Below are 23112 nucleotides of genomic sequence, written 5' to 3' on the forward strand. Positions count from 1 at the left end.
AATGGGAAGAGGAAGAAAATAGGGCAGATGGGTATTTGGGAGCCTCTAGGGGAGGGGCCCACTGGGGCGGGTTTCTGCAGAGTCAGGCAGGGAGGGAGGAAGAGCTGGAAGGGTGGTCAGGACCTCTGTCAGGAGCATATAAGTGTGGGTGTCTCAGCTTTGCTTCCACTGCCATTGGTCCACAGGACGGCCCTTCCAGGAGCCAGTGGCTGGGAGCAGTGCTGGAGGATCAAGGAAGCAGAGATGGATGGTGAGGCAGTCCGCTTCTGCACAGATAACCAGTGTGTCTCCCTGCACCCCCAAGGTGAGAAAACTGGGGCCCCAGCTCGTGCCCAGTGAGGGAGTAGCCTGCCTGTCCTTTGGCCCTCTGCCATAAGGCAGCTTATTGCTGTCTTATTGCTCTCCCCAGACCCTTGTCCTTGGGGATGCAGACCTGGCAAGAGAAAGGGGATGAACTTTGAATTCAGATGGTCCTGGCTTGGAATCCCGGCCCTGCACACTGAGCTGGTCCTGTGAGGCCTCCCTCCCTTCCTTTCTTCTTTCATTCAAACTACACTTTTGTTGCTCTGTGCTCTGTGCCAGGTTCTGTGCCCTGTGCACCACCAAAGCCTCCTTGAGATTTGGAGAGCGGTGGTCTCGGTCTCAGAGCTCCTCAGCTCTGTGTTGCTACCATATCCACATCTAGCTCTGGTGAACAGCCCAGAGTGTTTTGTCTTCCTTCTCTATAACCACTTACATGATAAGCATGGCAGTAGTTATCATCCCCATTAGACAACCCAGGAAACAGAATCAGAAAGGCTGTGTCTCAGCCTGCACAGCACCCTCTCACCTTGGACACTGGCTTCTCCCCTGCAGAGGTGGACTCTGTGGCAACGGCTCCTGCAGCCCCCAAGATACCGAGGCTCGTTCAGGCTACCCCGGCATTTATGGCTGTGACCTTGGTCTTCTCTCTTGTGACTCTCTTTGTAGTGGGTAAGCCCCCAGGTGACCCAAATCTCACTAACTTTCTCTCCTTTCAGCACAAAGTCCCCAGGGGCCCCAGATGCACACTGTGTAGGCCTCTCTGCTCCCGGAAAGATCATTCCACCTCCAGCTCCAGGCCCAAGCCACAGCTTCCCTGGGAACAGATAAAGGCCACTGTCCAAGGGGGAGCCTCCCAAGAACTGAGGTTCATGAGGGAAACCCTGGGAGGGTCTTTGCTGCTATCTCCCCGGTTCTGGAACTCTACCTCTGTGTGGGACAGCATATCCTCCCAGGCTCAGGGCTGGGGATTTGCTGACCTGGAAAAATGGAATGTCTCAGTTCAACAGCACACAAGACCTGTTCTGAAGCCTGTGCAAGCTGTAATTCTGGGAGACAACATTACTGGGCATTTACCTTTTGAACCCAACAGTGAGTAGCCACAGTGGGGGTGGGGTGCAGAGGGAGCTGGGGCCTTCAGATGCTCAGACCTTAGGATGAGCTTCTCCCCTGGTACCCTCAGACCACTGAATGGGCTCCACCATCCTCATAGAAAGAGATAATTTTTTAAAAACACAGTTTTATTGAGGTCTAATGGTGTATATATTTAAAGCATACAATCTGTTAAGTTTTGACATATGTATGTGCCCCTGAAACCATCACCACAATCATCATCACATAGTCATCCTCCTCACCCCAAAGTTTCCTTGTGGCTCTTTGTAATTCCTTCCTCTCCCTTCCTCTCCTCATCCCTGGGCAGCCACAGATCTACTTGCTGTAACTATAGATTAGTTTGCTTTTTCTAGAGTTTTATAGAAAAGGGATCATAGAGCATGTACTCTTTGTTCTTTGCTAGTCATGTGATTTGCAAGTATTTTCTCTCAGTCTGTGACTTGTCTTTTCATTCTCCTAACAAGATTTTAATTTTGATAGTCTAATTCATCATTTTATTTCTGTTATGGATTATTCTCATGGTCTCGTATGTGAGAAATCTGCCTAATCCAAGGCTACAAAGATGTTCTCCTTTGTTTCTGGAAATTGTACAGTTTTTAGTTTTAGTTTTTGTTTTTGTTTTTTGACGGAGTCTCGCTCTGTCACCCAGGCTGGAGTGCAGTGGCGCGATCTCGGCTCACTGCAAGCTCTGCCTCCCAGGTTCATGCCATTCTTCTGCCTCAGCCTCTGGAGTAGCTGGGACTACAGGCGCCCGCCACCACGCCTGGCTAATTTTTTGTATTTTTTAGTAGAGACAGAGTTTCACTGTGTTAGCCAGGATGGTCTCAATCCCCTGACCTCGTGAGCTGCCCACCTCGGCCTCCCAAAGTGCTGGGATTACAGGCGTGAGCCACTGCGCCCAGCCCAGTTTTTAGTCTTACATTTAGGTCTCTGCCTCATTTGAGTTAATTATTGTATAATGGTGTGAAATGGATTGTTCCAGCACCATTTGTTGAAAAAGTTATCTTTCTCCATGAATTGCCTTTGCACCTTTGTTGAAATTCGATTGTCCATATGTGTGGGGGTCTACTTCTGTATTCTCCATTCTGTCGCATTGATTTGTTTGTCTATCTTTACAAAGCAGAATCTTTGACTGAACTCCCAGTACCTTGAAAGTTCCCCTCTCTTATCTTAGCACGGTGGCTGAGGTCTCACACATCTACATAGGCAGTGCATGAGAAATAGTACATGGATGCTCCAGAAAGGGTCCCTGCCAACTTGGGTTTTTCTCCCTATTCCTGAGGGGAGACTGGAATCAGAAGGGGATCATGGATGTGTGAGATTAGGTCCTAGTTCGTGAGGTGAACAAAGGATGCTAGCAGGACCAGAGGTAGATGCATGTGAGGTTGGTGGGAAAGACCTTGCAGATTAAAGGGGCTGCGGGGTCTCCTTCAACGACCCCAGCGCAAGGCCTTTTACTCAGGTTTCCTGTATCCTCAAACTGTTCTGTAGGGACCCTTGCACTATGTAACACTGGGGGTGCTGGCTCTTTAAAAGGCCATCTCAGCTGAGGTGCAGTGTTAGTTACCTGGAGGGCATGACATGCCTCTATCATAGCCCTGTTGATTGAACAGGGTACTTCCTCCCAGCACACCTATTTTGTTTTGTTTCTGTTTCTTTCCTTTGTGTTTTCTTCTCCATGGAATTTGCCATCATAAAACTTATGTTTGTGGTGGTTTTTATCAAGTAACAATGGTGAATCAAGAGGCTCTATGCTTGGTGTACAAATATAATGTAGGACTAAACACAGGCTTTATTCATACCTATTTTCTTTCCCATAATGACCGATCTATGGTGAAATTCCAGTAAAATTAAACTTCAACAGCTCCAAATGATAAAATCAATTACTTTCAAGTTGAGCAATTATAACGACAAAATAATCCAAGCCTTACCAGCATGACTCCTGGTGGCAGCTGGCTTACAGCAGGCAAGCATTTCAATCCTTCTGACCCCTTCATTTGTGTGTAACAGTGAATTAGATCTTTGTTTCTTGGCCCACATTCTCAGGTGGACTGTCCCCAGGGTCTGGGTGGCTGTGTGACCAGGAGGGTGCTTGGGGGAGCACTGAGGGCTGTGCAGTACCCATTTCCCTTGGAAATGTTAGGAACACTCTGGTTGGCCCATAAAATGCTACCCTACATAATGGGCCTCTTTGGCTGCCTTCTTCACTTCCTCCCTCCAGATCATCACCACTTTGGCAGGGAGGCAGAAATGCGAGAGCTTATCCAGACATTTAAAGGCCACATGGAGAATTCCAGTGCCTGGGTAGTAGAAATCCAGATGTTGAAGTGCAGAGTGGACAATGTCAATTCGCAGCTCCAGGTGCTCGGTGATCATCTGGGAAACACCAGTGCTGACATCCAGATGGTAAAAGGAGTTCTAAAGGATGCCACTACATTGAGTTTGCAGACACAGATGTTAAGGAGTTCCCTGGAGGGAACCCATGCTGAGATCCAGAGGCTCAAGGGAGACCTTGAAAAGGCAGATGCTTTAACTTTCCAGATGCTGAATTTCTTAAAAAGCAGTTTAGAAAACACCAGCATTGAGCTCCACGTGCTAAGCAGAGGCTTAGAAAATGCAAACTCTGAAATTCAGTTGTTGAATGCCAGTTTGGAAACGGCAAATACCCAGGCTCAGTTAGCCAATAGCAGTTTAAAGAACGCTAATGCTGAGATCCATGTTTTGAGAGGCCATCTAGATAGTGTCAATGACTTGAGGACCCAGAACCAGGTTTTAAGAAATAGTTTGGAGGGAGCCAATGCTGAGATCCAGGGACTAAAGGAAAATCTGCAGAACACAAATGCTTTAAACTCCCAGACCCAGGCCTTTATAAAAAGCAGTTTTGACAACAGTAGTGCTGAGATCCAGTTCTTAAGAGGTCATTTGGAAAGGGCTGGTGATGACATTCATGTGTTAAAAAGGGATTTGGAAATGGTCACAGCCCAGACCCAAAAAGCAAATGGCTGTCTGGACCAGACAGATACTCAGATTCAGGTATTCAAGGCAGGGATGGAAAATGCGAATACCTTAAATGCCCAGATTCAGGTCTTAAATGGTCATATGAAAAATGCCAGCAGAGAGATACAGACCCTAAAACAAGGAATGAAGAATGCTTCAGCCTTAACTTCCCAGACCCAGATGTTAGACAGCAATCTGCAGAAGGCCAGTGCCGAGATCCAGAGGTTAAGAGGGGATCTAGAGAACACCAGAGCTCTAACCATGGAAATCCAGCAGGAGCAGAGTCGCCTGAAGACCCTCCATGAGGTCGTTATTTCACAGGAAGAGCTGCAAAGAACCCAAAGTAAGTGGGAGAGGGGAGTCCTGTTGGGGAGGGCACAGTCTCTTGAGAGGGTAGAGTCTTCCATCTCATCAGCCTCTTTTTTACTGTAACATGCATCTCCTTGACCAAATCCAGGGAAATGGGCCCAAGGAGCCTGGGCAGTTGTGGAGATGGTGTGAGGTGGGAAGTTTCTGCTCTCAAGTTGCTTATATCCTGGTCACGGTGACCAAATGAACACGGGAAACCAACTGTAAATGGTGCACGTGTGTGATAAGGACGGCATGGGCTAGTGGGCCACACAGCCTTATTTCTGACTTCCTGATATCCCAAATGGTATGATCTTGAGCATATTACTTACCTTCTCTGAGCTACACTTTTCTCATCTGCAAGGGGGAGACAATATTATTTGCATCACAGTGAGGATCCAATGAGTTCACACATGTAAGGCCTTTAACAAAGTACCTAGCATTCATGCCCTCACCTGATGCTTTATTGAGGCCCTGTGATGTGCTGGGTAAAAAGGTGAATAAGGTGTGATAGGTACCCTTGAGAAGCTTACAGGCTAGTAGTAAAGACTTGCATGAAAGACATATAGACAGGTATAAGGCTGATAGGTAAGAAGCAGGTACTGAGAACTGGGGTTGGGGGCAGAACAAAAAGAAGGGAAAAGGAATCTTCTAGGGGGAGGGAAGAGATCTGTGGGGAAAAGATCAAAAGATGCTTTGTGAGAAGATGGCTCTTGAACTTCATCCTGAAGGATGAATAGGTGTTTGCCAAGCAAGTAGGGTTTGCAGGCATGGAGACACAAAATCATGAGATTCTGGAAACTTCAGGCAGTTCTCTTTGACTGGCCTGTGGACAAGAGGGCAGCTGAGAGACAGAAGGGAGTGTTTGGGGCAGCCACTGAAGAAATGCGGGCTGACAAATGAGGGCTTGGTGGGCAGCAGTGATGTTCCACTTTACTGCTTTGCCCGGTTCCTGGTCTGGAGTCAGAGGCCCCACTTCTTCACACATCTCCTAGTGCCCCAATGTCCTTATTCCTCCCAGCTCTCACTGCTGCTTTAGATGAGCCCAGTGTTTCTCCACTTTGGGGGCACACTGGAATCGCCCAAGGAGCTTTGAAAATACTGATGCCTGGGGACACACCTCCAGAACTGTGATTTTTTTTTTTTTTTTTTTTTGGTGAGGGTGTCTGGCATCGGTATTTTTTTTTAAATGCCTAGGTGGATCTACTGGCATCTGGGCTGAGAACTATTAGCTTAATTTTTTTTCTTAAAGGACAAAGAACTAGATATCTTAGGCTTTGGGGCTGTACGATCTCTGTTACAACTACTCAACTCTGTTCGTAATTATAAAGCAAAAGAAAAAGACAGTAAACTAATGAGCATGGCTACGCTCTGATAAATTTTATTAAAAAGACACTGCTGACAGGCTAGAGTTTGCCAATCGTTGGTTTAGATGACTGGTTCTGGGCATCAGAACCACCAGAGGGCTTGCTGAAGCAGATTGTTAAAACATAATTTTGGATTCAGTAGGGCTATGGTGGTCCTGAAAATTTGCATTTCTACCACGTTGTCAGGTGATGCTGATGGTCTGGGACTACACTTTTCGAACCCCTGATTTACACCCATCTCTTACTGGGACTTTCGCCATTGTGTTATCATTGGTGTTTCTGTCCTCATTAGGAGTACCTTCTTCTGGTTCAGCTTCCACCAGGTTGACGTTTTTCCAGTGCAAATCTGGACATATTACCATCCTTCTCAAAACCTTGCAGTGCTTCCCATTACTCATAGGGAAAAAAAATCCAAACTGTTTCACATGGGATGTACCATTTAGTGCTGGTGAACCTGTCCAAATTCATCACTCACCCATCCTTTATGTCCCAAGTATACCAAGTAGCTTGAATAGATCAGGCTGTGCCCGGCTGTTCCAGACCTTTATGCCTTTGTGCTGATCCTTTTCCCTGCCTGGGGTGCTCTCCTTAACACTGAACACCTGGCAAACTCTTCCTCAGTCCCTTAAGACTCAGCTCCAGACGGGGGACAGTGGCTCACGCCTGTAATCCCAGCATTTTGGGAGGCCAAGGCAGGCAGATCACCTGAGATCAGGAGTTTGAGAGCAGCTTGGCCAACATGGCAAAACCCCATCTCTACTAAAAATACAAAAAAATAGCCAGGCATGGTGGCGGGCACCTATAATCCCAGCTACTCAGGAGGGTAGGCAGGAGAATCGCTTAAACCCGGGAGGTAGAGGTTGCAGTGAGCCAGGATCGCGCCATTGCACTCCAGCCTGGGCATCCATAGCAAAACTCTGTCTCAAAAAAAGAAAGAAAGGAAGAAAGGAAGGAAGGAAGAAAGAGAGAGAGAGAGAAAGAAAGAAAGAAAGAAAGAAAGAAAGAAAGAAAGAAAGAATGAAAGAAAGAAAGAAAGAAAGAAAGAAAGAAGGAAGGAAGAAAGAAAGAGACAGAGAGAAAGAAAGAAAGAGAGAAAGAAAGAAAGAAAAAGAAAGAAAGAAGGAAAGAAAGAAAAAGAAAGAAAGAAAGAAAAAGAAAGAAAGAAGGAAAGAAAGAAAGAAAGGAGACTTAGCTCCAGTAACATCTCATCCAGGGTGTGCTTCCTGAGCCCCACCTCCTGCTCAGATGAAACAGACCATACCTTCTTCCGTGACTGTTCTACTGTGCATGTGTTTTTTAATCAATGCATCTTCAACACCTTTTTTCCATCTGTCTCATTTATTAGGCTCTAAGTTCCTTAAGGGCATCAATCATGTCTGATTGATCTTTGTACAGTATGGCAGTGGCTAGCTGGAAGAAGTTAAGGAACGTTGCACAATGCACGTTGAACAAAAGAACAATGTGGTGATTAATTGAGCTTGTGCGGCACCGTTTCAAACAGCTGTGGCATAGATGATGCCAAAGAGCAGGCTGTTGTGGCAGGGAGGGAAGAAAGAGCTGACAGAATTGGGGCTTGTGCTCACAGGATGAGCTATAAGAGTTTGAAAAATGGAAGGCCAGGCAGACCAGGTGATGACCAGGTCCCAGGATCGCCATGGGTGTGGCAGTGCAAGTGGATGGAGATGAAGACAAGGTAATGAGTAAGGCTATGGGATACCTGTAAAATCCCCAGGGAAGATGGCAGGAGTTGGGGTGGAGAGGACTGTCAGGTGATAGCAATGAGTTGGGAGAGAGGGCAGGATAGCCAGGAAGCGGGTATCTGGAAAGAGAGCTGCCTGAGCCTCCCAGGAGTGCCCAAGCCGGGCGTCTTGAGGGCTGCTTCCTGGAGTGCTGGGTAGTGAGATAGCAGTGCAGCCCCCCAGGCCTTTCTCCTGGAGCACTGGACATCAAGAATTTCATGGGCTTGTGAACCTCAGTGGGCAGGCCCTAGAGAGGTCAGAAAAGTTCCTTCTGGGACTCCTACCAGCAGCTCCTGGTTCTCTTTTCTCCCCAATCTTTGCTCCAGGTCAGCTTCTCCAGATGATCCTGCAAGGCTGGAAGTTCAATGGTGGAAGCTTATATTATTTTTCTAGTGTCAAGAAGTCTTGGCATGAGGCTGAGCAGTTCTGTGTGTCCCAGGGAGCCCATCTGGCATCTGTGGCCTCCAAGGAGGAGCAGGTCAGAGCTGCGAGCATGGAGTGTTGTTGGTGGAATTGGTGTGGAATAAGGGACTTTGGTGTTTTGGCCTTCCTGCTCTCAGCGGGTATGACAGAGACCTCCATGTCTCCTCTGCCAGGCAGGGAGCAAACATTGAGTGAGTTCTGATGAGCACATGCACTGGAGGTAGAATCCCTGACAGCAAACCTCCATGTCTTCCATGAATGAGGGAGACACCAGAGGTCAAGAGGCATCAGCAGGGAGGAAGGCCAAGGGGAGGTGGCACCAGGTGATGCCCTTAAGTGCTAGGAGCACACTTCCCTTCTCATGCATTTGTTTTTCTCTCAGGCTTGTTTCCAGTCATCTTTTTTTTGGAGACAGTGTCTCGTTCTGTCATCCAGGCTGGAGTGCAGTAGCCTGATCATGGCTCACTGCAACCTTGACCTCCTTGCTCAAGCGATCCTCCCACCTCAGCCCTCTGAGTAGCTCAGCTCCCCGAGTAGCTGTGACTACAGGCGGACGACACCATGTCCGGCTAATTTTTGGGAGTATTTTTTTGTAGAAATGGGGTTTCGCCATGTTGCCAAGGCTGGTCTCAAACTTATGGGCTCAAGTTATTCACCGAAGTGGGCCTCCCAAAGTGCTGGGAGTGAGCCACTGCATCCAGCCTGTCTTGATTTTAATGTCAGTTAATCCAGCTGCTGTAGAGGGCCCATGAATAGGAGACCCAGGCTTCTTGGGAAGACCAGGCACACAACTATGGGTCCGAGGACCACCAAACGCAATACTGTCCCAGGTGGCTCATCTGTCGTGGTCCTTATCAGAACTTGCCAGGATTACTAACAAGGAATCATCTGTAGTGACACCAAAATCAGTATGCCGTAGGATTTACAGAATATTTTCACGTTTATTTTCATCATTGGCAGATATTTGATGAATATGAAAATGAAACATTTTTGTGCCATTGGTTTATTAAATTTGTGATGAAATATAATTTGATGTCCAAGGATAACCTGATTGTACCAATTTTAGAAGAGGGAGTACAGAATTCAATTTCTGGGGAAAGTGAAGCATGAAGGGAATCATATGGGAAAATGTACTGATCACATAATTAACATTAATTACGTACTGTATATATCATTTTAGACACATCAATCGTGTATCCATATTATAGCTTCTTTGTTTAGTATAGGTTTTTGTATCCTGTGTTTGCCTTTTAAAATGGGAAATACTTTTTTTTTTTTTTCTTTTTGCGACAGAGTTTTGCTCTATTGCCCAGGCTGGAGTGCAATGGTGCGATCTTGGCTCACTGCAACCTCCGCCTCCTGGGTTCAAGGGATTCTCCTGCCTCAGCTTCCCAAGTAGCTGGGATTACAGGCACCTGCCACCATGCCCAGCTAATTTTTGTATTTTTAGTAGAGATGGGGTTTCACCATGCTGGCCAAGCTGGTCTCGAACTCCAGACCTCAGGCGATCCGCCTGCCTTGGCCTCCCAAAGTGCTGGGATTGCAGGCATGAGCCACTGTGCCTGGCCTAAAATGGGAAATACTTTTTAAGTTATTCATAAGCTGTATATTCATCAGTGTGGCACTCATGGTTTTTAAACAAGATTAGTATTATCTGTTTATAATGCCTGTTAATGAAAGAATTTACAGTTTGGTAAAATTGCTGCTAAACAATCATTAGATCACAATCCTCATCAAACAAACCCATCTATTAAAAAAAAAAAAAAGAGTGAGAGCTTGAGGTTTCACACAAGCCATTTACTAAAGAAGTAGAAATGTTTTCCTTTGGTTTTACCCTGAGTTTAGATATCCTAAAAAATTCTATAGTACACAGTTTTGTCTTACCTCTTAACTTTCCCCAAATGAGATAAAAGTGTTTTAAAATTCTGTTTACAGTTTTTGATATGCATATATAATTATGTGTATATCTATAAGCAGGTTCTCCAGGTGGCCTGGAGAACTGGCTCCCCACACACAGGGGCAAACAATGACACTGCCTTTTCTCTGCAGGCATTTCTGGTAGAGTTCACAAGTAAAGTGTACTACTGGATCAGTCTCACTGACAGGGGCACAGAGGGCTCCTGGCGCTGGACAGATGGGACACCATTCAACGCCGCCCAGAACAAAGCGTGAGTCTAGCCACCACCAGGCGCTGTCCCAGGCACTGTCTTTGGTGGACCTAGCTACACACTGTGTGTCCCTTCCCAGTAAGTGGTAGTGTGTGTATATGTGTGTGTGACGTGTGTGGTGTGTATGTGGTGTATGTGTGGTGTGTGTGCCATGTATGTGGCATGTGTAATGCATGTGGTGTGCGAGGTGTATGTGTGGTATGTGTGTGATGTGTGTGCGTTTGGACACACAGGTGTGGTCATCGCTCTCACCTGGACTCCTCCACAGAGGGTCATTAGGAAAGGACAGGTCCTGAGGCTGGCATGCAGCCAGTGAGTGGGTCTTTCTGTTTTTTTCCCCCTGCCCTACTCAGGCCTGGTTCCAAGGGATCCTGCCCACTCAGAAGGTATATTAGTGTGAATTCTGGGGTGGGAGCTTGCAGCTTCATAGACACCCCTCCCTGTCCCTGGATCCTCAGTAACTAAGTGCAACCTGAGCACAGACACCCTCAAGGTACTCCTTCTCCCAGCCCTGTCCTCATCCTAGGGCCTCTAGGGGATGAAGGACCCATCTCAAGTCAGCTCCCTAGACTCATCCCATGTCAGCTCCCTAGAAGCCCCAGCACCAGGAAGGGATGCTGCCTTCATCTAACAGTATAAAGCCCTGTTGTCTTCAGGTTTTGGGAAAAGAATCAGCCTGACAACTGGCGGCACAAGAATGGGCTGACTGAAGACTGTGTCCAAATTCAGCAGAAGTGGAATGACATGACCTGTGACACCCCCTATCAGTGGGTGTGCAAGAAGCCCATGGGCCAGGGTGTGGCCTGAGGGCAGGCCAGAGCTGAGGGGCTGCTCCTGCCTGCCAATACTGACCCTCCTCCTCCTCGATGCCTTCGGAGCCTCTGAGCTCTGCTTGTTCTCTGGGGCCTTCCGTTGGCCTTGTGGACTTCCTGCCTTGTTCTTTGATTTAGCCCTTTCAAACATGCTTACCTCGAGTGACCCAGTGACATCAGTGGCTTCTCAAGGGAAGAGCCTTGCTGTGCCCCTGTAGCCTCAGCACCCAGCACAGGCCTGTCAGACAGCAGGTCCTCAATAAATACTCGCTGGATCAACAAAAGCTTCGGGCTGGCTTGTTCCTTGTGGTGGCCACTACGCTCTCTCCTCCCTGGATTGGTTCTCCTTCCCTCAGCGTTCCTTCTGTCTCAAAACAAGCACACTTTTATTAAGGGCTTTATAGCTAGTGACTTTTTGCTAGTTTGTTGAAAACAGCAGAGGTTGAACACAAACTACAGGGACTTCATAGGGGTACAAAGTCCTAGCAGTCCTAGCTCTGTCGCCCAGGCTGGAGTGCAGTGGTGCCATCTCGGCTCATTGCAACCTCTGCCTCCCGGGTTCAAACAATTTTCCTGCCTCAGCCTCCTGAGTAGCTGGGACTACAGGGACGTGCCACTATGCCTGGCTAATTGTTGTGTTTTTAGTAGAGGCGAGGTTTCACCATGTTGGCCAGGCTGTTCTCAAACTCCTGATCTCAGGTGATCTGCCTGCCTCAGCCTGCCAAAGTGCTGGGATTACAGGCATGAGCCACAACGCCCAGCCTATTTTTTTCTTTTTAAAAAAATACAAAAAATTTTTTTTTAGAGACAGGGTCTTGCTCTGTCTTCCAGGCTGGAGTACAGTGGAAAGAAGAGTGAAGGGCACATTTTGACTGACTTTTCTTAGTCCCAGCACAGAAGTGTTGAATTAATCTTTTCAAAAAATGAAGGCAATATTAAAGTGCATCAGATCAGATGTGCTCCTAGTTTCTATTCAGGAGATGTGATAAGGTCGCTTATTCCACAGTTAACAAGGCTGTCTTACACATGTTGTAGAGCAGAAAATCATAAGCGACTTTAAAAAATATTTTTTAATTAATTATTTTTTAGAGGCAAGGTCTCACTCTGTTGCCCAGGCTGCAGTGCAGTGGCGTGATTATAGCTCACTGCAGCCTTGAACTCCTGGGCTCAAGTGATCCTCCCACCTCAGCCTCCCGAATAACTGGGACTACAGGTTCATGCCACTGCACCCAGCTAATTTTTAAATTTTTGTAGAGATGGGGGTTTCATCCTTTGTTTCCCAGGATGGTCTCAAACCTCTGGCTTCAAGCCCTCCTCCTACTCAGCATCCCAAAGTGTGGGATGATAGGCAAGAGCCACCATGCCTGGCCTCAAAAGAACTTTAAAAGGCAGTCCTTATTGGCAAGGTACTTCCTGACTATGGGATAAAGCATCGATGGATGCGTATCTTGTTGTACAACCAAAAGACTGGCAGCTGGTGTTTACCTTTCCCCTTCAAGGATCAGGGGTTACCAGCTTTATAGATAAGGGCAGTCCTGATCATATAAACCCTACTGTATTTGCACAAAACAGTAGAGTTAGTCTATCCCTTTTTGCTTTAAATTCTGGTGTTTGCTTTTCTTCTTTACTAACAAATGTCCTTTGTGGCATTTTCCCCCCTCAGAATAGGGCACTTTCATTTACATTAAAAGCCTGTTCAGGCTGGGCACAGTGGCTGATGCCTGTAATCCCAGTACTTTGGGAGGCCGAGGCAGGTGGATTGCTTGAGCTCAAGGGTTCGAGACCAGCCTGGGCAAAATGGCGAAATCCCATCTCTACAAAAAATACAAAAATTAGCAGGGTGTGGTGGCTGTGCCTGTAATCCCAGCTACTTGGGAGGCTGAGGCACGAGAATCACTTGAATCTGGGAGGTGGAGACTGCAGTGAGCCAAGATTACGCCACTGCACTCCAGCCTGGGTGACAGAGTGACACCCTGTCTCAAAAAAAATAAAAAAAATTTAAAAACCCAGAAAACGAAACAAAACAAAAACAACAAAAAAAACCTGTTTAGGAAGATATCCTTTCTCTTGAATGATTTTCCGGAAACTTGTCTACCGCCTCTTGATTGACAGAAGCTGCTTCTCCTGTCATATGGACATTTTAAAAGCCACACCTCTTTCTGAAACTATCAAACCATCGTTTGCTGGCAATACATTCTCCTGCTTTAGATTCTTTACCTTCCTTTTGCTTTGAGTTGTCATTAATGGATTTTGCTTTTTCTCAAATGGTGTTCAAGTCTGTAGGTATGCCTTTCTTATAGCAATCCTGCACCCACATAAAAACTGCATTTTTCAATAAGAGATTAAAAAGATATTTTGCAAAAAGTGCAAGGTTTTTGTGCCTGCTGGTGTAGCTACAGTGATGGTTTCACAAATATCCTTTTCTTTATTTTACAATTGTCCTTTGCAAGACTCAGTTGTCTTGGGATGGCGGACAACCATAGCTGCAGACCTTTATAAATGGCACATATCAAGCAATTCAACTTTTTTTGGTAATGTCAGGACTTTTCTCTGCTTTTTGGGAGTGCTTCCAGACTCACTAGTGCCATCTCATATGGAACCCATGATGTTATTCAAGGTTTATGATATTGCACTGAAAATGAAAAATACATGAGAACTAAATCAGTTTTTACTGCCATATGCAATTTACTGGAGTGAGGAACTGCTTATGGGAGATGATTAGCATCACGTAGTGTCTTAAGTGGATACTTAAACACTTGAGCTCACCGTGGTAGCAACAGGAGGTGACTGCAAAATTATTACAATAGTACAGTATGTACCACAGCTAATTTGTGCAGTTTTCTTTTAATATTGCATCTTTAAGTTTGTTTACATTTCTCTTAACTGCAAATGACACCGTGTATGGTCTGTGTTTGTGTGCGTATGTTTTGATAAATGTTGATTTCTTATAATAGATTTGTATATATTTTATGTTAGCGAATGATAAAATTGATTTAGCATCTACATATATTTTATGCATTTATGACAGACCTTTTTCTTATTTTTTAAAAGTTATTTCGGCCGGGTATGGTGGCTCATGCCTGTAATCCCAGCACTTTGGGATGCCAAGGCGGTCGGGCCACCTGAGGTCAGGAGTTTGAGACCAGCCTGGCCAACACAGTGAAACCCCATCTCTACTAAAAATACAAAAATTAGCCAGGGTTGGTGGCAGGCGCCTGTAGTCCCAGCTACTTGGGAGGCTAAGGCAGGAAAATCGCTTGAACCTGAGAGGTGGAAATTGCAGTGAGCTGAGATCATGCCACTGCACTTCAGCCTGGGCGACAGAGTGAGACTTTGTCTCAAGAAATAAAATAAAATAAAAAATATTTCTAGGCGGCCGGGCATGGTGGCTTACTCCTGTCATCCTGGTACTTTGGGAGGCTGAGGTGGGCAGATCACTTGAGGTCAGGAGTTTGAAACCAGCCTGACCAACATGGCAAAACCCCATCTCTACTAAAAATAAAAATAAAAAAATTAGCCAGGGGTGGTGGTGCGTGCCTGTAATCCCAGCTACTTGGGAGGCTGAGGCATGAGAATTGCTTGAACCTGGAGTGACAGAGGCTGCGGTGAGCCAAGATCACGCCACTGCACTCCAGCCCGGGCAACAGAGCAAGATTCCATCTCAGAAAAAAACATTCTAGGCTACCTGGTTCATCTTCAATTTTTTTTATATTGTGGCAAATCTCCAAAAATTTTTTCAAAATATTTATTGAAAAAAATCCACATATAAGTGGACCATGCTATTCACACTTAGGTTGCTCATGGGTCAATTATACATACAAATGTTTGTATGTATATATATTTTTCTTTGTATGTTTTTCTATTATTCATTTTAGGGTTTTCCTAGCTTTGTGTCATCAGGAAGCAGTATTAAGTAACATGGCCTACTTTCACTACTCACAATAGCAAAGACTTGGAACCAACCCAAATGTCCATCAATGATAGACTTTATTAAGAAAATGTGGCACGGCCAGGCGCAGTGGCTCACGCCTCAATCCCAGCACTTTGGGAGGCTGAGGCGGGTGGATCACGAGGTCAGGAGATCGAGATCATCCTGGCTAACACGGTTAAACTCCGTCTCTACTAAAAAAAATACAAAAAATTTAGCCAGGCGTGGTGGCGGGCGCCTGTAGTCCCAGCTACTCAGGAGGCTGAGGCAGGAGAATGGCGTGAATCCGGGAGGCAGAGCTGGCAATGAGCCGAGATCGCGCCACTGCACTCCAGCCTGGGCGACAGAGTGAGAACGCTTTTGAAAAAAAAAAAAGAAAATGTGGCACATATATACCATGGAATACTATACAGCCATAAAAAGGATAAGTTTATGTCCTTTGCAGGGACATGGATGAAGCTGGAAACCATCATTCTAAGCAAACTAACACAAGGACAGAATACCAAACACCGCATGTTCTCACTCATAGGTGGGAGTTGAACAATGAGAACACATGGACACAGGGCAGGAACATCACACACCAGGGCCTGTTGGGGGGTGGGGAGCTGGGGGAGGGATAGCATTAGGAGAAATACCTAATGTAAATGACAAGTTGATGGGTGCAGCAAACCAACATGGCACATGTATAGCTATGTAACAAACCTGCATGTGGTGCACATGTACCCTAGAACTTAAAGTATAATAAAATATAATAATAATAATAAAAATAACATGGCCTACTTTTTTGGAATTTCCTGAGATTCTCTTTGTGGCCTAGTATATGCTCACTCTTTATAAATGTTCTATAGGTGTATTTATTAGATTAAGCTTATAATTTTCATTATGCAAACATTTTACGTTCTCATTTATGTTTTGTCTACTCAATCAATCAGTTTCTCTGAGAGGATTTTTTAAAACTCTCTCATGATGTTTATCATTTTGTCACGTTTTCCTCTTATTTCTAAGAGCCTTTATTTATACACATATATATTATATACATATTATATATATATATTTCAGTTACATTTTTTTCCAAGCTGAACTGTATCCAGCTTTATTAAAGATACTTTCCATAAACAATCATGGTATTTCAGGCAGGACATGGAAGACAATTGTTAACAGTGTACAACAACTTTCAAACTCCCTTCTTCAGTGGACTACCAAAAATCAGAAAGCCACTATAAAACCCAATGAAGTCTTCATCTGATGCTCTGAACAGGGGAAGTTTAGAGTGAGGGTTGACATTTCACATTTAGCATGTTGTTTAACAACTTTTCACAAGCTGACCCTGACTTTCAGGAAGTGAAATGAACATGGCAGAATGTATCTGAAGATCCACAATCTAGGAACGGAACCACTGCTCTTTAGACAGGTGCCATCTCAGTGGCACCACTGGAAAGTCCAGATTGCCTGACACACTGGTAACCAATGACTGGGGATGAGGTCCCAACAGATGTCTGGGCTTAAGAGAGTTAAGTCTATGCTGAAAGATAGAAAGGGAGAAGAGGACATAAAAATGAAGTGCTTTTTCCAAACACAAAGCTTTAGTGCCAAGGTACTCATGTGTATCAAAGTCAGGGAATCCCTCCTCCCGGGAGCCAAGAGGAAGTCTCCCAAAACTAGAAGGGAAAGGTGTTTTCCTCACATCACTCCAGCTTTGGAGACATTCTATTAGTGACATATGCCCCTTCCCCCAGAAACAACAATGAAGTGTTCTGTGTGCTAACAACATAATAGCTTTAAAAAACAAAGTAAAACAAAACTCTGCATTTTTATAAAACTTGATAAAAAATAGTATTTCAAACTGTACAGTCACCAGAAGTACACAGTTATCAAAAATGCACACACTTCACTTGGCCTCTCCGTCACCTTCAGCTTCCCTGGCCTGGTCTGTTATGGCATCTCCTTTTTCTGCAGGGTAATTCCCCTCCTTGCCAGCATCAGCTTTTCCCTTTTTCCCTTTGGGTACCTTCTCTCCCTTCTTTGCAGGGGCCTTTTTAGGCTTGGGCTCTGGCTTTGGAGGAGCAGGTTTAGCAGACAACCTTGTGGATCTTCTCTGTGGTGTGTCCACCTCGGCTTTATCTCCTTTAGCATCCCCTTCGGTCTTCCTCTTGGGCAAGGTGGTGGCGGTGACAGCAGTGGGACTTAAATGCTGGGCCCGGGATGCAGCGGCGCACAGGCTTTGATCAGTCGGGGGGTCATTCTCGCCTCTTCTTCTTCCATTTCAGTTACTTTGTTTAATGTCTAAAGATTCATAACTAATTCCACCCGACCAACCCCCACTGTTTTTTGAGACTGGGTCTTGCTCTGTCAACCAGGTTGGAGTGCAGTGGTGAGATCTTGACTCACTGCAGCCTTGACCTCTCAGTCTAGGTGATCCTCCCACCTCAGCCTCCCAAGTTGCTAGGACCACAGGCACATGCCACCACACCTGGCTAATTTTATTTATTTTTTGTAGAGATGAGGTCTCACCATGTTGCCTAGGCTGGTCTCAAACTCCTGGGCTCAAGCAATTCTCTTGCCTTGGCCTCCCAAAATGCTGGGATTATAGGCATGAGTCCCTGTGCCTGGCCCAAGATCCGATAACTATTGTTTTGTTGTTGTTGTTTTGTTTGTTTGTTTGTTTTTGAGATGGAGTCTTTCTCTGTCACCCAGGCTGGAGTGCAGTGGTATGATCTCGGCTCACTGCAATCTCTGCCTCCTGGGTTCAAGCGATTCTCCTGCCTCAGCCTCCTAAATAGCTGGGATTACAGGCATGTACCACGCCTGGCTAATTTTTGCATTTTTAGTACAGACAAGGTTTCTCCATGTTGGCCAGGCTGGTCTCGAACACCTGACCTCAAGTGAGGTTTCCACCTCAGCCTCCCAAAGTGCTGGGATTACAAGCCCAGCCACCAAGATCAATTAACTATGAAATCTACTTCAGGAATTTTACTTTATGTCAATAATTATTCCTTCAAGGAATGTTCATTGCACCTCTACTATGTACCAAGCACTCTTCTAGATTTTAGGGGTTCAACAGTGAACCAAACAGACAAAAATCCCAGCCCTCATGAGGCTAGCATTCTAGTAGGGAGCAGAGGTAGTTAGCACATTCAGCCCCTTCTCACAACCCCAGGAAGGAGTCCTGTGGAGAGGTGATGGTGTGGAGCAGCAAGGAGCTGTCATAATCAATCCAGCCAACCTTGCCCTGCCGTCTAAAGGTAACAAAGAAGTGGATGGACTGGGGCGGGTAAACAGCAAGGACTCCCTCCTGCCAACTCCTCAGGGTCAATTCTCATGTCCCCGCTGCCCCCTTCTCTCCTTCAGGGGAGGTTCTGAAAGCTGCAGTTTCCTCAAGAGAGAGGCAGAGGAATGAAGTTCTCCATAGACTGACTGGAACCGTCTGGGGAGACAGAGTGCAGTTGTCGGGTGACCTGGGGGAAGTGGCCGGCTTGTCTCACTGGAGGGCCTGCCCGCCTGCCTCCACTGTGGGAACTCTGTACAGCTGCCACTCTCTGTGGCAACCTTGGGTTGCTTTGGTGGCACTAGCAGGCTGTGACAGACAACTGCCACCACACAGGGTATGATGTTGACACTCAGGTGCCCACAGCCTTCTCTCCCAGAGATTTTTAGTCTTTCCGGGCATGAGGCTCACCGTGGAGTCTGGGGTCCCACTCATTGTGATTTAGGGGACAGCCTGACTCTAGCATAAGTAGGAGAAGCTATAGACATTACAGTTGTTACGAAATGACTCTCAGACCTGGTTTTCCAGGGGCAGGGAGAAGTTTCTCACATTCTGGAGGAAGATGTAACAGCATTTTGAGGATGAGGGATGTCACTGGTTTAGAGGAAAATCTACACTTGCTTAGTCAGTAATTTTGAGTGTCTACCAACAAATGCCCAGCCCTTTTCATGCACTAGATACCCACAGCATTCACTGCCCTGACACATGAATTTGGGCCTGGGACCAACCCTTCCTGTGTGCCTCCACCATGCCCCTCAGAAGGACCCTCTCTTTTGTGTATTGTTCTCACTTATAAGAGCCAGTTATAAATTTTTCCACCTTGCCAGCCAGCAATTCCTGCTGCAGCTTAGGCAACCAACTCCAAGGACCCCCCCATCCCCAGTGAGAGTCCCAGGCCCCAGTGAGAATCACGGAAGAGTAAGGATGCCTTGGCTCCTCTTGGGAGGCACGAGGGTCCATGTGCTTTAGGATAGCCAGAGGGTCCATGCCATCTGGCTTCTTCCTGCAGGACAGGGCCCCCAAGCAGCAGGCTGTCCATAGTGCAACCCTGCCTCACTCCCCAAAGCAGCCGCATCTCACTGCCTCTTGAATCTCCCCAAAGCCCTGCTTTTGTTGCAATCTTTGACTTCTTAGACATGACAAGCATTTTCCACTCTCCACCATACAGGTGCCAGGACTGGGATCCCAGGCCCTCTTCAAGATGACCCCAATGAGCCTTTCATCACACTTCTGCCATGGGGTCACTGGAACTGAGCCAAGCCCCTTAGTGTCTCCTCAACCAGCTCTGATTGTAGCTTCTGCATTGGTGCTCTGACCACCCCTTAGCCTGGGTCACTTACGATTTGTCTGTATGATAACCACATTTCTGGACTTTCTATTTGGTTCATAAATCATACTACCATTAACTAACAACATGGTGGGGGTTATGGGAGGCAGGAGAGCTTGGTGGTTATAGACCCAGGCCCTGAGGCCAAACAGTCTGGGTCCAATCCCATTTTCATCCGTTTCTGGCTGGGAAAGCTGGTTCATTGACTTTCATGTTTCAGTTTCCTCTTCTGTGAAATGGAAGTAACTACAGTACCTCCTTCATGGGGGTGCTGTGAGAATTAGGAAAGTCGATGCATAGGACGAATTTAGGATAGTGCATGGGACACGGATCCCACTGTGCAAGCGTTAGTCGTGATTGTTTTGCTGATGGCCTACTTCACTCCTCACTTCACTTTTGAGGAAGGTTCTATTAGAACCCTCACTTTACAAATGGGGAGATAAAGCCCAGAGAGTTTGGATGATGATGTGGTTTGTCTCTGTGTCTCCACCCAAATCTCATCTTGAATTGTATTCCCATAATTCCCACCTGTTGTGGGAGGAACCCGGTGGGAGATCATTTGAATCATACTGTTCTCTTGGTGGTGAATAAGTCTCATGAGATCTGATGGTTTTATCAGAGGTTTCCACTTTTGCATCTCTTCATTTTCTCTTGCTGCTGCCATGTAAGAAGTGCCTTTCATCTCCCACCATGATTCTGAGGCCTCCCCAGCCATGTGGAACTGTAAGTTCAATGAAACCTCTTTTACTTCCCAGTCCTGGGTGCGTCTTTATCAGCAGCATGAAAAGAGACTAATATAGTAAATTGGTACCAGGAGTGAGGTGTTGCTGAAAAAATACCTGAAAATGTGGAAGCGACTTTGTAACTAGCTAACAGGCAGAGATTGGAACAGCTTTGAGGGCTCAGAAGAAGACAGGAAAATGTGGGAAAGTTTCCAACTTCCTAGAGACTTCTTGAATGGCTTTGACAAAAATACTGATAATGATATAGACAATGAATGCCAGGCTGAGATGGTCTCAGATGGAGATGAGGAACTTCTTGGGAACTGGAGCAAAGGTGACTCTTTTTATGTTTTAGCAAAGAGACTAGTGGTATTTTGCCCCTGCCCTAGAAATTTGTGGAACTTGGAACTTGAGAGAGATGATTTAGGGTATCTGGTGGAAGACATTTCTAAGCAGCAAAGCATTCAAGTGGTGACTTGGATGCTGCTAAAGGCATTCAGTTTTGAAAGGGAAGCAGAGCATAAAAGTTTGGAAAATTTGCAGCCTGACAATGCAATAGAAGAGAAAATTCCATTTCCTGAGGAGAAATTTGAGCTGGCTGCAGATATTTTCATGAGTAACGAGGAGCCAAATGTTAATCCCCAAGACAATGGGGAAAGTGTCACCAGGGCATGTCAGAGACCTTTGTGGCAGCCTCTCCCATTACAGACCCAGAGATCTAGCAGGAAAAAATGGTTTTTTGGGCAGGGCCCTGAGTACCTGTACTGTGTGCAGCCTAGGGACTTGGTGCCCTGCGTCTCAGCTGCTCCAGCCATGGCTGAAAGAGGCCAACATAGAGCTTTGCAGTGGCTTCAGAGGGTGCAAGCCCCAAGCCTTGGCAGTTTCCACGTGGTGTTGAGCCTGCAGGGGCACAGAAGTCAAGAATTGAGGTTTGGGAACCTCCGCCTAGATTTCAGAAGATGTATGGATGCCTGGATGCCCAGGCAGAAGTTTGCTGCAGAGGCGGGGAACTCATGGAGAACCACTGCTAGGGCAGTGCAGAAGGGAAATGTGGGGTTGGAGCTCCCACGCAGTCCCTACTGGAGTACCACCTAGTGGAGCTGTGAGAAGAGGGCCACCATCCTCCAGACCCCAGAATGGTAGATCCACCTACACCTTGCACTGTGTGCCTGGAAAAGCTGCAGACATTCAATGCCAGACTGTGAAAGCAGCCAGGAGGGAGGCTGTACCCTGCAAAGCCACAGGGGTGGAGCTGCCCAAGATTATGGGAACCCACCTCTTGCATCAGCATGACCTAGATGTGAGACCTGGAGTCAAAGGAGATAATTTTGGAGCTTTAAAATTTGACTGCCCTGCTGGATTTTGGACTTGCATGGGCCCTGTAACCCCTTTGTTTTGGCCAATTTCTCCCATTTGGAATGGCTGCATTTACCCAATATCTGTACCCCCATTGTATCTAGGAAGTAACTAGCTTGCTTTTGATTTTGCAGGCTCATAGGCAGAAGGGACTTGACTTGTCTCAAATGAGACTTTGAACTGTGGACTTTTGGGTTAATGCTGAAATGAGTTAAGACTTTGGGGGACTGTTGGGAAGGCATGATTGGTTTTGAAATGTGAGAACATGAGATTTGGAGGGGCCAGGGATGGAATGATATGGTTTGGCTCTGTGTCCCCACCCAAATCTCATCTTGAATTGTACTCCCATAATTCCCACGTGTTGTGGGGGGGACCCAGTGGGAGATCATTTGAATTTTGGGGTGGTTTCCCCATACTGTTCATGTAGTAGTGAATAAGTCTCACGAGACCTGATGGTTTTATCAGGGGTTTCTGCTTTTGCATTTCCTCATTTCTCTTGCCACTGCCATGTAAGAAGTGCCTTTGGTCTCCCACCATGATTCTGAGGCCTCCCCAGCCATGTGGAACTGTAAATACAATTAAACCTCTTTTTCTTCCCAGTCTCAGTTATGTCTTTATCAGCAGTGTGAAAATGGATGAATACAGATGACTTGCCTGAAGGTCATACAAACGCCCTGCTGCAGAAGGTCCCCCTTGATAGCCATGGCCCTCTGCCTGTAGCCCCCACTCTCTGCTTCATTTTCTCAGCTCTTCTGCAAGGCCACTGCAGCTCACATGGCTCTAAGCTTCTCAGGGCCTCTTCACGAGGCTGTAGGTCTCTCTTTATGTCTTGTCAGGGCTCTGAAGCACAGCAGCACCAATGAGAAGCTCCTGAGCTAAGGGGCTCTGGGAAGGGAAGGTCTTTGGCCAGTTTCCTGGGGACAAAGCCCAAGGGCAGAGTCTCTGTGCCTGTTCCTTTTCTCTGTTCTCTGTCCTCTCTCTGAGAGGCACTTTTGATCCTCTTTTAACCCTGCTGGTGGTGTAGCCAATACACTAACCCCAGCTCATGTTTGGTGGGGGTGGAGGAAGAGAAGGCTCCCAAGGGAAGTGAAATAATCCACATAGCAAGCAGGCAGGACCTGTGTGCCAGGACCCAAGTGGCTGGAAGTGTGAGGCTGTGCTGAATGTTCTTGGGTTGGAGGCCACTCAGACTTGGAGGAAAGAGAGCTGCAGTGAATGTGAATGTGATAAACGTGCAGTGAATGTGA

At 46.4% G+C, this 23112-nt stretch overlaps 2 protein-coding genes across 2 annotated transcripts; one reads left to right on the forward strand and one right to left on the reverse strand.

The window, feature by feature from the left end:
• Window positions 1-193: 193 nt before the first annotated feature.
• On the forward strand, window positions 194-10920 carry CLEC4F (C-type lectin domain family 4 member F). The gene is made up of 7 exons (XM_055378913.2): window positions 194-304; window positions 856-972; window positions 1303-1392; window positions 3635-4753; window positions 8191-8342; window positions 10337-10455; window positions 10809-10920. The coding sequence occupies exons 1-7, from the start codon at window positions 244-246 to the stop codon at window positions 10918-10920; spliced, it is 1770 nt and encodes a 589-aa protein (XP_055234888.2). The 5' UTR covers window positions 194-243.
• A 6083-nt stretch (window positions 10921-17003) lies between these two features.
• LOC129531477 (non-histone chromosomal protein HMG-17-like) lies at window positions 17004-22569 on the reverse strand. The gene is made up of 3 exons (XM_055377426.2): window positions 22520-22569; window positions 18345-18431; window positions 17004-17450 (listed from the first exon to the last, which is right to left on the reverse strand). The coding sequence occupies exons 1-3, from the start codon at window positions 22567-22569 to the stop codon at window positions 17084-17086; spliced, it is 504 nt and encodes a 167-aa protein (XP_055233401.2). The 3' UTR covers window positions 17004-17083.
• Between the last annotated feature and the right edge of the window lie 543 nt (window positions 22570-23112).

Source organism: Gorilla gorilla, chromosome 12 (assembly GCF_029281585.2).
Source record: "Gorilla gorilla gorilla isolate KB3781 chromosome 12, NHGRI_mGorGor1-v2.1_pri, whole genome shotgun sequence".
In the NCBI taxonomy this organism is placed as follows: Eukaryota; Metazoa; Chordata; class Mammalia; order Primates; family Hominidae; genus Gorilla; species Gorilla gorilla.

Excerpts from the sequence above, each read along its gene's own strand:
- CLEC4F (XM_055378913.2), top strand. The coding sequence starts at position 244 with ATGGATGGTGAGGCAGTCCGCTTCTGCACAGATAACCAGTGTGTCTCC. Across the intron at positions 973-1,302 it reads TGTGACTCTCTTTGTAGTGG|TTCAACAGCACACAAGACCT; the intron begins GTAAGCCCCCAG and ends GGAATGTCTCAG. Across the intron at positions 8,343-10,336 it reads TGGCCTCCAAGGAGGAGCAG|GCATTTCTGGTAGAGTTCAC; the intron begins GTCAGAGCTGCG and ends TTTTCTCTGCAG.
- LOC129531477 (XM_055377426.2), bottom strand. The coding sequence starts at position 22,569 with ATGGCTATCAAGGGGGACCTTCTGCAGCAGGGCGTTTGTATGACCTTC. Across the intron at positions 18,432-22,519 it reads GGCGTTTGTATGACCTTCAG|ACGGCAGGGCAAGGTTGGCT; the intron begins GCAAGTCATCTG and ends TGTTACCTTTAG. Across the intron at positions 17,451-18,344 it reads CAGGACTCCTTCCTGGGGTT|AAGAAGAGGCGAGAATGACC; the intron begins GTGAGAAGGGGC and ends CTGAAATGGAAG.